General features: G+C 40.5%; 1 protein-coding gene across 3 annotated transcripts in view; it reads left to right on the top strand.

Moving 5' to 3' along the window:
• The first annotated feature begins 1,065 nt into the window (after positions 1-1,065).
• cacna1ha (calcium channel, voltage-dependent, T type, alpha 1H subunit a) overlaps positions 1,066-15,723 on the top strand; it is a 144,499-nt gene continuing 129,841 nt past the window's right edge. For all 3 annotated transcript variants that reach the window (XM_029123200.2, XM_029123199.2, XM_029123198.2), the window contains exons 1-2: positions 1,066-1,413; positions 2,447-2,970. In XM_029123200.2, the coding sequence (XP_028979033.2) occupies positions 2,471-2,970 (500 nt within the window). In that variant the 5' untranslated portion in view covers positions 1,066-1,413; positions 2,447-2,470. The remainder of the gene's footprint in view (positions 1,414-2,446; positions 2,971-15,723) is intronic.

Below are 15,723 nucleotides of genomic sequence, written 5' to 3'. Positions count from 1 at the left end.
TTGAAGTACCTATGATAAAAATGACAGACTTCTACATGCTTTGTAAGTGGGAAAAACTGCAAATTCGGCAGTCCTCCCCACTGTATATATATATATATATATATATATATATATATATATATATATCAGCTCCTGAAAAAAATAAGAGAACACTGCATCTTTTTTTTTCCTTTCCAAAAAAGTTGAAATGGAACTTTTTGAGTGAGGAACAGAAGTGTTCAATTTGCAGTGGTCTCTTAATTTTAACCCTTCTGTTCCTCACTCAAAACCTTCCTTTTCAACTTTTTTGGAAAGGAAAAAAAATGTGCAGTGGTTTCTTATTTTTTTCAGGGGCTGTATATATACATATATATATATATATATATATATATATATATATATATATATATATATATATATATATATTATATATATTTACAATCTCTAATTCAGTAAAATTTGAGTATTTGTCAGGGGGTTGAATACTTTTGCATACTTTTTATGATGGATATGGTCGTGTATATCATGGACATTAAATCATGTAGATGAGTAGACTTTATTCCAGTGTTTTGATGAATATTCGTATTGTAACGTATAGCTTTCCTTCTGTAATGACGATTTTTGTGTTTTGTGTGGAGCCTGAGAAAGAGTAACTAAGACATTTGCAACTGTTAATGTAATGGAGGTCCAACTAAACACATCAAAACCTTGCGCTAAATGTTTGGCTAGAAGATGAGTGATCTTCCTAAACACACTCAACTGTTCCTCTAGAAGTTTGTAGAGGAGATGCTAAGTAGAAGCGGAAAACAAGATGTTGTCTCCCAGTTGGATGAAAACGCCCTAATTTCTTTTATGCTGTAGATATTTAGTAAACCTGCAGTTGGACAAAAATACCCAGCGTACGTCTGTATTATAAGCATACAATACAAAATACCAGCAACATTACACAGGTTACCAGCATGATAGTCCTGCTGGTGCGGGAAACCCGACTGTGAGTGTGTGTGTGTGTGTGTGCGTGTGTGTGTGGGTGTGTGCGTGGCCTACCGGGCGTCACGTGTCAGAGCCTCCGGTGGAGCTGAAGTTCGCGCTGTCAGAACGTAACGGAGCTCCGAATGAAATGGACGCGCGCGACTCTCTCCGCGGATCGAACGCCCGACTTGTAACCATGGATATATGTGTGTCCCACGCCCACAAGGCGCCCAGTAACTAGACAATACCACGGTAACACATTTCTTCTTTTTTTGTACATTGGATTATTCCTCATCTGGAAAACAACGCGAAAAAAACAGTGAGAGAAACTAAAGGGGGAAGAAGAGAGAAGAGCGAGGGGAGAGGAGAGTGACACAAGCTGGACTGCAGAGAAGGATTGTTTCTCGCGCTACACGGCAAGTCACCCGACATGCTTCAAGGAACTTGTAATTCCGTATTGATAAGGTAGGTCTAATCAAATTAATACAATTTCAATAATTTCCCTGTCTCTTGACCAAGCGCTGATTTGCCAAAATAATACTTCCGTTTCTGGTTTTCATAATTGTGCTATACTTTTAAATTGATCTAACCACAAGTAACCGCGTTATATATTACCATATGATGTGTAAATGATGTTTCTTAATTCGTTGTTGGCATTATTGACATTTTACTAAGTAGCCGGTATCTCTAGTATGTTGGCAGTTGTTCATTAAGGGTTTACGGCTTCTAGAAGAGCAGGCGGCGTCAGATGCTATTTCTTCTCGCTAGATTTTTATCATAACCATGACTGAAACAAAGAGCACACTCGAGTCGTATAAATATGGGATTATTATTGATGGGCGGCTGCTTCTGATTGTATCATTATTAAATACACTTTATTTCGTGCAAAATAACACTGACACTACTAACAAACAACAGTGAAATAATATGCAGCCTTAACAAGACAACCCTTGAAAGCAGACGCATCTCTCTTTCTCTTCAAGCAGTATTTCTCCAGTGGAAGAGTCTGTCGTACTGTACGCGTAGCGGGGAGGTTAGGAGAAGTGGCTGTAGTTTATCCATTCTGTCATCCTCGTTGTTAGAAGCTCTTACATTGTTATAAGTGGCAGGGAGAACGCACTTCACGTTAGTTAGTGTCTCCTACCGCCCTGCTGTAAGGTAAATGCACTAACTGTAAGTGGGATAAGAGCGCCTGTTAAATTGCTTAAATGTGAAATGGTACACTTCAGACACTGGGCGAAGACAATAAGTCAGACTTTAGAATCCGGGGTCACCACAGCCATAGTGATTGCAGAAGAGGCCGGTGTTACGGCATTGTAGTTTATGGTTTTATATAACAGCATCAGTGATACACACTAGAACACGCCCAGAAGGTTGTTTAAAGGGCAATAAATATTAATATATACATTTTATTAAAACAACAGGAAAGCAATGTAAGCAATATTTCCTTTGCTAGACTGTTCTCTCATCCTCTCCTATTCACTCCACTCTTCTCCAGGGTGGCTCTGCCTGGCTCTCTATCATGACTGATGGCGATGGGAGAGTCCGCTTCCACTACGCCCCCCCCCTCACCCCCAGCCTTACTGTGACCCCCCAGGAGGAGCTGCAGAAGGGGGATGAGAGGCAGCGCTATGACGGGGAGGTGAGGTTCCCAGGACCGACGTTCCACCAGGGTCATGCCACGCACCCCTCCCTGTGCCGTCAGGATCACAACCCCTCCAGCCGCCCCCACGCCGGCTTCCCTGTCGACGAGGATGGAGTCGCGGAGGAGGGAGGCAGTAACACCTGGAGCCCCCGGCCAGAAGGTGGGGGTGCCGGAGGGGCCCCGGGAGTTCCTGGTGCCGGTCCCGGTGGTGGGGGTGTCTCCGGTAACATGAGAGGTGACACAGTGACAGACCCGGGGGACCTGGTGTCTGAAGAGGAAGAGCAGCAGCCATACCCGAGCCTCGAACCGGTCGTCTTCTTCTGCGCCAAACAGACCACACGGCCTCGGAGCTGGTGTCTACGCATGGTCTGTAACCCATATCCTTTACATGTCGATGGTCTGTACGGGTCTGGAACCCATATCCTTTACATGTAGATGGTCTGTACGGGTCTGTAACCCATATCCTTTACATGTAGATGGTCTGTACGGGTCTGGAACCCATATCCTTTACATGTCGATGGTCTGTACGGGTCTGGAACCCATATCCTTTACATGTAGATGGTCTGTACGGGTCTGGAACCCATATCCTTTACATGTCGATGGTCTGTACGGGTCTGGAACCCATATCCTTTACATGTCGATGGTCTGTACGGGTCTGGAACCCATATCCTTTACATGTAGATGGTCTGTACGGGTCTGGAACCCATATCCTTTACATGTAGATTGTCTGTACGTGTCTGGAACCCATATCCTTTACATTTAGATTGTCTGTACTGGTCTGCGGTCATCTATAATTGGTCTGTAGATGGTATGTAGCTGGTCTGTTGTTTATCTGTGCTGGACTTTATTCATCTGTAGCCCTTAACCACTACATGTAGAGGATTTCTGTTGGTCTATTATCATTTGCAGTTAGTCACTAGCTGGTTTTTAGTTTATCTGTACTGGACTGTATTGATCTGTATTGATTTGGTTTGATCTGGTTTGATCTGTATTGATCTTGTCTATAGATTGTCTGTATGTCACGGTTGATGGTAGGCAAGACACAAGGTGTAGAGCTGTAGTACGACCTTCCTTTATTCGGTTTATTCCAAAACAACAAACAAAGGCTCGCAAACAACCAAGATTGGCGTGCACATGGCATGAACAATGAGCCACACACAGTGGTGTGGACAAACTCAACTTAATAGGATCACCAATTAGAGTGTGTATCTGCCTCTAATTGGGGAGAACAAAAACGGCAGCGCAGAGATGCCTAGAGGCACCTCTGTTGTCAGGCCCTGACCATCACCTTCAGGCACATAGAGATGCCTTGAGACACCCCGTAGTCAGGACCTGACACTGTAGCTAGTCTATATCTTGTCTGAATTATGTTCAGAGAAGCTGTAATTTGACAGATCAGTAATACTATATCTAAGTACATTAATCTTGAAAATGGGAGAAAATGACGTGCTAGATAATTATTAGAGAAACGCCATTCTTTGGATCTGAATGAAAACCTACAGTGAACTTTTCGAGCAGATTGTGTTAACGAACTGTAGGTAGACTACCTGTTTAGTTCTTGAAGATATATTTAGGAACACCATTTTTCCCCTCCTATTCTAGTATACTGACTGTATTTCTTTGTTTAGAGTCACACTGTTTATGTGCTTTCATGAGAAGTCATCCACACACATCACCATTCTAACATGTAAGAAAAGACATTTGTTACATATTTGAAAAGTAACAGCCCAAGGCAGCTACCCTGAGGAACACTGTGTTTCTAACATTCAGAAGCGAATATTTAAATGGCTCCTTCATATTTTCACCCTGTGGGAATTAAACACACAACCACATGGTGAGATTCAAACGGTGAGATCCACACGGTGAGATTCAAACGGTTAGATCCACACGGTGAGATCCACACGTGAGATCCACACGGTGAGAGCCACATGTGAGAGCCACACGGTGAGAGCCACACGGTGAGAGCCACACAGTGAGAGCCACACAGTGAGAGCCACATGTGAGAGACACACGGTGAGAGCCACACGGTGAGAGCCACACGTGAGAGCCACACGGTGAGAGCCACACGGTGAGATCCACACGGTGAGATCCACACGGTGAGAGCCACACGGTGAGATCCACACGGTGAGAGCCACACGGTGAGATCCACACGGTGAGAGCCACACGGTGAGATCCACACGGTGAGAGCCACACGTGAGAGCCACACGGTGAGATCCACACGGGGACACACCAGTCATCTGACATGGGGCAGTTAAAATTGAGGGCCCTTCTCTACATTAAGAAGTTAACTTGTTCTTTGATAAATGAACACTTGTGCCCAACTGTCCGTCAGTTAACAAAGCCACCAGAGGGTGGTGTACCGTTATTAAGAGGTGGAATTACTTCAGCTTCCTTCCACGCCTGTGGAGGTTCTCCTTTAGGCCCACTCCGTGTCAGAAGTCTTCCAGTGATACGTGATGTCATGTGACAGAACCCTGCATCTGTGGCGTGCACAGAACGTTCGGTCACACTTTTTTGGGTATTCGTTTTTTGTTATGGGGAAGAATGATTTGCTGGAAATGTCAGTCCTCTGAACATGACAATGTAGTTTGGTAACTTGCCTGCATCTGTCCAATGTGTGGAACCAGTAACGGAGTTCAATGATTCAGAGAATTTCCATTGAATTCAGGTGTATGTATATGTACATTTGAGTTATTTTATCACCAAATCACCGCTATGTCAAATGGCTGCTTGTGTAAAACAAGAAACCAGGCAAGCCTAGTTCAGCCGGACCACAATAGAAACATTGCCCTCTTGAGATGAGATTCGAACCCGGGTCCCTCACGTGATAGGCTGTGTCACTAACCACTACACCACAGAACTCTACGTGTGTCAGTGTAGCATCTTGTATGTATGAACAAATCCACTTTTGCCACTGGCTGTTTTAATAGCTAATTGGCCATTCGTGAATGATATTGATACAGTTAAACTGACTAACGTTTCTTACTAAGTTTACCTCCACCACAAATAGTGATTATGAACTGTTATCTTTTGCCACTGGCCGTTTGAACAGCTTATTAGCCAGTAATAGGCTTACTGGTATCTACTTACTTCTTAGGAATAATCATAAGAATTGAGTAATTGCTAGAGAAACTGAAGAAGAACTTTTCCATGCCAGAAACAGTTGTAATATAACCGTATACAGTTTTAGTTAAGGCTCACTGTAATGTAACTTCTGTAGCCTATGTTGTAGCCAGCAAATGTGTTTGTCTGTCCTGACCCAAAACGCTTGCACGGATGCGTACTACAAAACTCCACCAGAAATAAACGGTTTAATTTCCGTCTTACTATAATGTAGTCACTGGAGGTTTTAGCCAGCGAAGTTTTAATTTATACGGAATGAGGAAATGCATACCTTGCTTCGCCTGCAAGGAGATACAAACTCAGGACCTATAGTTCGCAGGCCTGCTTCTCTAACCACTATACTACACTATGCTCCACTTACACGGTCTGCCAACAACTGTTTTAAGATTAATGCAGTGTATACACTGTGGTGCAGGTAAGCTGAGAAGGATGGAATTAATCACATTTACTCATCATAGCAGTGAAAACGATCAAGGGGAAATAGTAATATTGTGATAGCATATAGTTTTGGACCCGAAAAGCCGGGATTCAGTGCTTGTGACCAGTGCACAAGCACATGAATGCCGAGCAGTACTTGCGCAAATTCGGCTTGATTAGGCATAAGTACGCTGTTGGTTTGCCAAGTGCACTCGATTAGTCTTCATTTTAGTGTAGCGGTAAATATGTGGGAAATGCCATGAGTGCAGCAATTTGTTGCCCATTATATATTCTTCTCTCTGGACCCTGTGAATCCAGGAAGTGCTTTCTGGTTAGTAAACTGGATATGTATTAATTTTTATGCACCAATACGGATCATTGGTCATTTTAACTGTCAAAACATACAATCTATTTTATCGAAATTAATATATTAAGGAATTACTTTAAAAGTGCTGATTGTTCATTCATTATAATTATTTAATAATTAAAAAAAAAATATTTGCAGAACAATCAGATATTGTCTTTTTTTTGCTATGCTAGTAATTGTTGTTGGGATCGGCCTTGTTGGATCTAAAAAATTGATCTGTATTGATCTGGTAATGGTCTGGTTTGAACTGGTGTTGTCTGGTCTGCTTTGGTCTGGACTGGTCTGGTATGGTCTGGTTTGGTCTGTGTCTGAATTGTTCCTCTTTTGTCTGGCCTGATTTAGTCTGGGTCTGAACTGGTCTGCGATGAACTATCCATAGCTATGGTGTCAGATGTTTTTTCTACATTCCTGCATGCTTGATAATATGCTGGATTGTGTATGGTGTGTGTGTGTGTGGCGTGTGAGTGTGTGTGCCTCACTCAAGCTGAGCTGAAGCCAAATTGTAAGCAGTGTTAATTCCCAGGTAGGTGGTCTCAGCTAGCAAGTGTAAATATTATAACCAATGGTAAATTAACTGTCATTTAGAGTAACAAACACACACACACACACACACACACACCACATTCATGCTCCTGTCATCAAACACCTCGGAGTTGTCCAGCTGTCATCACCTGTTAAAGAGGATTAGAACTTCTGTTCAACATTACACCGCGCCCCTGACCGACACACACACACACACACACACACACACACACACACACACACACACATGGACACACACGGAGGGACATGTCCAAGCCTCTCATACTATGCGTAGGCAATAAGGCTCAGGGCTTGTGGTATATGGCCAATATACCACAGCCAAGAGCTGTTCACACAATGCACAGCCATGGTATGATGGCAGTACATCACACATTCCAGAGATGCCTTTTGCTCTTACTACGGATCACTTTGCGATGCTTCATGGTGCCTAAGAACAGATTTTAGCTGTGGTATATTGCCTAAATTCTCCACCACCTCATGCTTTATTCCATCTATGACAGATGTCAACCATTCAGGATTCAAACCACTGTGTCACCACACTGTGTCATCTCACTGTCTCACCACACTGTCATCTCACTGTTTCACATCACTGTGTCATCTCACTGTGTCACATCACTGTGTCATCTCACTGTTTCACATCACTGTGTCATCTCACTGTTTCACATCACTGTGTCATCTCACTGTGTCACATCACTGTGTCATCTCACTGTTTCACATCACTGTGTCATCTCACTGTTTCACATCACTGTGTCATCTCACTGTGTCACATCACTGTGTCATCTCACTGTTTCACATCACTGTGTCATCTCACTGTTTCACATCACTGTGTCATCTCACTGTGTCACCACACTGTGTCATCTCACTGTGTCATCTCATTGTTAAATTTCACCAATACACTTGACTGTTACACTTCACTGTGTTACCCCTCTGTTTGAACTCACTGTTAGACCCGACTGTTTCAACTCACTGTGTCACCACACTGTGTCACTTCACTGTTACACCTCAATATCACCTCGCTGTTTCACCTCGCTTTTACACCACATTGTTATTCCTCAATATTACAGCCGATGCTGATGCTGAGACCTCTCATTCCTGCTGAGACCTCCCATACAAAAAAGTTGCTTTGAATTACATATCTGCTTAACACCATTTATTATAATGTGAATTATGAATTAATCAATTAATTGATAGGTAAGTGATTTGCTGACCGTTTCCTGTTGTCATCAGGCCGTTGTCAGGGTTGGACATTCACTGAAAGACAGATTAGTCTGTCACAGGTGATTAACTCTGAATTGATTAGTCATTCTTCTACAGGGTTGTGTAGATAAGGGGTGCCTTTATCCTGGAAAACACCATGTTTAGTTGCAAAATGTTTTATTTGAATAGAAGGTATCAGAAACATTAGTAGGCAACCAAACAGGAAGTAGTGCCAAATAGACAGGGAGGATGCTGTCTTTTGACCAATAGACAGGGAGGATGCTGTATTTTGACCAATAGACAGGGAGGATGCTGTCTTTTGACCAATAGACAGGGAGGATGCTGTCTTTTGACCAATAGACAGGGAGGATGCTGTATTTTGACCAATAGACAGGGAGGATGCCGTATTTTGTCCAGTAGACAGGGAAGATCAATTTTTTTGTCCAGTAGACAGGGAGGATCCAGTTTTTTGTCCAATAGACAGTCAGCTTTATCTGTATCTGTTTTTAAATGTATGCATCCCGGGTAATGAAAGAACACACACACATGCACACCCACAGGCACACACACTGACACACACATTTGCATGCACACACAGACATGTGTGTGAGTGTGTGTGTGAGTCACTAGGTTTGGCGTGGGTTCATGGTGTAGCAGCATATTGCAGTTCACGGGTTGTATCACCACGGAGACAGAGATTCTGTCTTATGCTGAGACACACACACACACACACACACACATGCCTATTCAACACGCATATACACACACATGATAAAACAATGTGTATACGCACACGCGTATTGATATACAAAATTGATACACACAAACATGAATATAGAACAAGGAAATACACGCAACACACAAACCTTTGTCGTTTCTCAGGAAGAATACAAGCCCAGGGTATTTTCAGTCATCTCCCTGTTAAGAGTCTGTGTGTGAGACTGTGTTGTTGTGAGGGCAGGACCACAGAGATGTTTGAATTTGGGAAGTGTGCCGTCTGTGGGACTGTTACATAGCAACCACCGGTTTCACACGGAGACACCCTGGGTTACAGATGAAGGTCCTGACGTCTGTCTGTCTTTCCATGTGGAGGACATCTGCATGAGGGGCCTATGACCCCAGCAAGGTTATACATTCCTTTAAGTCATTTACCTTTATTTATAGAGACAAGTCAACTGAGACTGAGGTCTCTTTCACTGCTGAAACCTGTATTACAACAAGAACAACACATCACAATCAAAATGTACTGTTCAAAAATTGTTTATAAGAAATGTTAAATGTTTTATAGGCACTAAAACATTGAACTTAAGATCAGTCTGAATGGCATTCCGTGTGTGTGGGGAAAAACTCTTCATTTCTGAACAGGCTTGTCTCTCCAGCACCATCCAGCCTTGAGTGCGTTTGGTAACTGCTATTCTTCCAACAAAGTTTCTGTTAAAAAAAGACGCAGCGTTTGTAAGAAGCAAGTCCGTCCATTAAAGAACCATTCAGGGTAGTCATTCTAGGTTCATCCAAAGCAAGGGTCTGTGACCAAAAAAAAGCATATGCTTGGTTTTATTTGTATTTAGTACCTTACTACCAACCTACTACCATCCTACTACCAACCTACTACCATCCTACTACCAACCTACTACCATCCTACTACCAACCTACCACCAACCTATGATCCGTAAGTTATGTAACAGTGTGCAACAGCTTGTTCAAGAGAGGGTAGCGTATAGTACTGTGTTGTCAGCATACACACAAAATGCACAATATTGTAGAGTTACATAATTCATTAATATATAGAGTGAACAACATAGGACCCAAAATGTAACCCTGTGGAACCCCTTTGTGTACCACAAAAAATGGATTTAATTCCATCAGCTACAATATCCTGTGTTCTGTCACTAAGGAAATGCAAGTGTCCTTGGCCAGGCCCAATGAAGACAGCTTTAAAAAAAATTATTGAGCGATCTACTCTATTAAATGCATTTGACAGGTCAACAAATTGAGCAAGACAGATTAACAACAGAGCAACACAGATTAACAAACAGAGAAACACACCTTAAAAAAATAAACACAGTTTTACAGCAACACAGTTTAACAAAGCAACATGGTTTAACAGAGCTACACGGTTTAACAAAGCAACACGGTTTAACAGAGCTACACAGCTTAACAAACAGAGCAAACATAGCAACACATAATGCTCTGCCGTTATCGGCGCCCTGTTTGTGTGGATGAGGTGCTTTTTGAAGCCTTAAAAAGCTCTTGAAAATGTATTACAAGTGAATGGTATTAACAAACATATCTTCATATGGGTTAGGGTTAGACCTCTTCTAACCACTTTATTTTGAATTATAAATGAATGGTTGTATGGAACATGTCTTCATAAGAGTTAGGTTTAGACCTCTTCAAAACACTTTAAAATTAATTATAAATGAATTGCCACATGAAACATATCATTGTGAGGGGACAGTACATAGTAATGCCTTACACTTTTATAAATAAAAGACTACACTGCATAATTTGTTCATTATTTATATACGATGTCTGTGAATCTATAATCTCGTCTCCAGGCTACAGCGCACAGTGCAGTTACAGTGAACTGTATTTACAATCTGGTACCCAGGCTACAATGCATCGTGAAGTTACGGTAAACTGTATTTACAATCTGGTCCCCAGGCTACAGCGCACAGTGCATTTACAGTGAACTGTATTTACAAGCAGGTCCCCAGGCTAAAGCGCACAGTGCATTTACAGTGAACTGTATTTACAAGCAGGTCCCCAGGCTACAGCGTACAGTGCAGTTACAGTGAACTGTATTTACAAGCAGGTCCCCAGGCTACAGCGCACAGTGCAGTTACAGTGAACTGTAATAACAGTCATACACCATCTGAAAGGAGCAGCATGTAGAATGTTTGCACTGAAATATCAGAAAATAAATCCATAATATATCCTACATACATTACAGTAATAGTGGGATGACTGTGTTTCATGATAAATTCTCACCCTGCAATTATTTCAGGTGCACGCTAAAGTGCGATCCAAACATCTAGGGTACAGGAAGTGACTGGGAAGGGTTGATTTGATTGCAAAATGTTGTTGTAACAATTCACCTATTTGGTGAATTCACCCATACTCATGATTTATGTGTATCACTCTTTCAATTGTTGAATTTCTTTTATAGATTGAACTATACAAACCAGGCGTCAGATTAATCATTGAAAAGAGGCATGCATATTTGCAGGGTAAAAATATCACAAAACATGCAACAGATACCTAATGTAATACTGCGAAGGGGCCAACAGAATTATTTGCGTAATTACAAATCCTTGAGTTCAAAACATCAGCAAATCACAAATAACAAATCACCACTGCCTCCTAATTTTCAAGCATGGCATCATGTTATAGATAATAATTATAGGGAAAATCTTGTATTGTTGAGTTTGACCAAAAACATCATGCTGCTAATTCCGGCTAAATTAGTAGCTCTTCCCTGCTGACTCTCGCAAATTTGGAAACATTGCAAAATCCAGAAGTATCACTTTAAGTGTCTCGATGTCAACAACCGTGGGAACGTTTAAATCCCTTTATTGATGTAATGTTATTTGTAGCTTTAAATGAAGTACTCAACTCTGTGTACGTGTGCCTACGTGTGTGTTTGTGTGTGTTGGGATTAGTGTGTGTTTGTGTGTGTTGGGATTAGTGTGTGTGCTAGAGGATTAATTCCAACAGCCGGATTTGTGTCTATCCTCAGGCTGCCATTTAGAGCGATGATGTGGAACTAACGAGAATACTGGATATGTGTGTTTGTGTGTGTGTTTGTGTGTGTGTGTGTGTGTGTGTGAGTGTGTTTTGGTGAAAACTGATATTATCTTTGTCTTTCAAACACAAGACAAGTTTATCCGATTGATCTTGACCCATAATAAGAAATCTAACCTTACATTTTTGTCAAATTGTTCAAAGAGAAAATAAATCATCATGAAGAAATACATATTAAATTCTGGTAGAATCCAAAATGGAAAACATTTTTAAGACATATATTTTAGCACATAGTAAGGCCTCCTTTCCAAAACAGTAGTCACTGTGACTAGGAAGAAATGTTGTGGAGGACAGTTTATAAAGACCCACAGCGGACAGAGGAAAGATCTTGTTGTTATAGAAGACATATCTTATTCTTATAGAAGTCAGAGATTTCTTCATATAGACATTGTATAGGACAGTGTTGTCTATAGTAGAAATGTTATAGAGGACAGTGTAGTCTATAGTAGAAAAGTTATAGAGGACAGTGTAGTCTATAGTAGAAAAGTTATAGAGGACAGTGTAGTCTATAGTAGAAAAGTTATAGAGGACAGTGTAGTCTATAGTAGAAATGTTATAGAGGACAGTGTAGTTTATAGTAGAAAAGTTATAGAGGACAGTATAGTCTATAGTAGAGAAGTTATAGAAGACAGTGTAGTCTATAGAGGACAGTGTAGTCTATAGATAGTAACATTATAGAGGACAGTGTAGTCTATAGATAGAAAAGTTGTATAGGACAGTGTAGTCTATAGATAGAAAAGTTATAGAGGACAGTGTAGTCTATAGATAGAAATGGTATAGAGGACAGTGTAGTCTATAGATAGAAATGGTATAGAGGACAGGGATATCAATAGAATTGTTATAGAGCAGGTAGAGTTATGGAGGACAAGATCGAGTTGCTAAAGTGAATTATAAAGGACATTGTAAAATTTTACTATGTGGAAATAGAATTTCAGGGCTCTTTTAAGGGTATTTTTTCCAGCGGCTGTTGCCATGGTTACCCTTGTTGATGACGACTCAGAATCAGTGATCAGTCTGTTCTTTGTCATGCGGAGATTATGCCACAACACCGTCTGAGTGGAGGGGAAGAGACCGGGGAGAGGAAGTGTAGCAGTGTTCTCTAGGTACAGCAGGTGGCAGACTGAACCCCAAAACTAACGCCACAGACTGACAAAAGAGCAGACATACACAGATGAGTGTTGAAGTATGTGTGCTGTGTTCTGGCTGGTAGTTCTCTGCCAGAGACCCTCTAATTGGGAGGTGGTACTGCAGCATGCATGTAGTGATCCTTCTCCATGTTCACTGTCTCTTGCATTTTACCATGGAGTATCTCTGTGTCTGTTGGGGAACAGCTCAGTCTTTTTAATCGCTCTTTCTCAAAGCACTTTCATACAAACACACTCGTGTACATTATCTGCCTACATTTTTATATCTTTCTTTCTGCTTTTATGTCTCTTTCTCTCTCCCCCTGCCTTTTCACTCCCTCTCTGATTTCAATTTTAAAAGGCTTGTATTGGCATGAAATGTTTCCACGTCCTGAATTACATTGACAAAGCAATGCTATGATCACATATCCAATCAATGATCACAGATTGATACATAATAGCCAACATAATGATGTTGTTCTGGAATTATTATTCATTTAAATGTAAGTGGCTTTATTTGCTTGCTTTATATAAGTAAATATAAAAGTGGTCTGTCACTACATCTCGACGACGTTTTTGGAACTGGCTGTTAATATCTTTTGACAGAAATATCAAATTTGGGTGTCATCATTTGCTTTCAGTAAAATAAAATAAATTAATAAATTATTCCTGATTTGTGGATTTATAAAATAAGAGTTCACTGGAAACAGGGCATGAGTGAGTTCCTGGGTTGTAGGCAAACATGTAGTTCACTATTCACTCTGGTGTTGAGTACCGGGATGGAATATGGCTGTTGACTCAATCAGCGTAGGGGGTTACGGTCCCCAAAAAAAGATGTATTTATTTATTATTATTTGTTTATTTAGCTTTTGCTGAATGTTAACTGTTAATACCTAAAATTAATCATCAAGCCATAATTTACTTTCACAGGGTACATAGACCCCCTGTAGAAACATCACATTCAGATTGGAAGGTCTTGTATGTGGCTGATTTAGAGGGAGGGCCTAGGCAATATTGATTCAGCGTTGTGGGGTGGAGCTGTGTGTGTGGGCATGTGTGTCTGTTGAGGGAAATTGAGTTCTGTAAAAGCGGATTTATCCGTAAATGTTGGGTTATAAACCAGAAACCAAGAGACACGGAGGTGAATTGGAAAACTGAGCGTCCATCGATTTACACTTCAGGTATCCAGTAGCTCAACATACACACAAATAGAAAACACACAGATGTCAGGTTGTCCGAAGGTCATTGTTAGAGGGCCAGTGTTCTCATTGGAGGGAGAGAGATAAAGTCGTTCTGGAATAATTTGATCTTAAATGTTGGGGGTGTATATTATATACAGTCTTCTATTCTAAAGGTTTTCTCCCAAAAATATGTAATTGTCTTGAAACCAAAAGCATTACTTAGTCATATTAGCAACCCATGAAAGTTATTGCATCTTCAGTTCAAATTCTTTCTTTCAAATGTATTTTTTGTATCTCTGTCCATGAAAAAGCTGGCGTAAGGCATTTGAAATGGGCGGTCTGCATTTCCTGAGAACTTGTTTGTTTTGGAACGGCGGATGTTCCATTTTATGGTGAATGTAAAGAATGTGAATAGCATAGTTTATCAACATTGATAATGAACACTTCTGACGCTTTCTATGTGCCCTGTTCATTTATATGGCGTATAGCTCCACTAAAACATTTACAGAGAAAGGTGAATAATGTGCATTACAAATATTTTTAATATACAGTATTTTTGCTCACAACTATTATTTTCTTGATTTTGCCATTGGTGATTGCTACAGTGAAATGTATGAGCAGAAATGTAATTATGTAATTACATACTGTACATACATTGCCTTCAGAAAATATTCTGACCCCTTCACTTTTAACATATTTTGTTATGGACTTAATCTTTTTATTTTATTAATCTATTTTCTATGTATCAAAACGTATCAAAAAAATTGTTTTCGCTATGTAATTACAGGTTGTTGAGTGTAGACTGATGGCAAACAAAAATGTTATCAATTATAAGTTAAGTTTAATATTTTCTGAATTATTTCTGAAGGCACTGTATATTCTTACAGTGGATATAAAAAGTCTACACACCCCTGTTAAAATACCAGATTTTTGTGTTGTAGAAGAATGAGACAAAGATAAATCATGTCAGAACTTTTTCCACTTTTAATGTGACCTATAATGTGAACAATTCAATTAAAAAACAAACTGAAATCTTCGAGGGCGAAAAATGAAAAATAAAAACCTTACAATTACCTGGTTGCATAAGTATGCACACCCTCTTATATCTGGGGATGTGGCTGTGTTCAGAATTAACCAATCACATTCAAACTCATGTTAAATAGAAGTCATTCCACACCTGCCATCATTTGAAGTGACTCTGATTAATCACAAATACATTTCAGCTGTTCTTGTAGGATTTTCCTGACGTTTTCTTAGTTGCATCTCAGAGCAAAAGTCATGGTCCACAGAGAGCTTCCAAAGTATCAGAGGGATCTCATTGTTGAAAAATATCAGTCAGGAGAAGGGAACAAAATAATTTCCAAAGCATAAGAT

The sequence above is a fragment of the Esox lucius genome, chromosome 11 (assembly GCF_011004845.1).
Source record: "Esox lucius isolate fEsoLuc1 chromosome 11, fEsoLuc1.pri, whole genome shotgun sequence".
Taxonomy (NCBI): Eukaryota; Metazoa; Chordata; class Actinopteri; order Esociformes; family Esocidae; genus Esox; species Esox lucius.
This window is presented reverse-complemented; position numbering and strand designations above follow the sequence as displayed.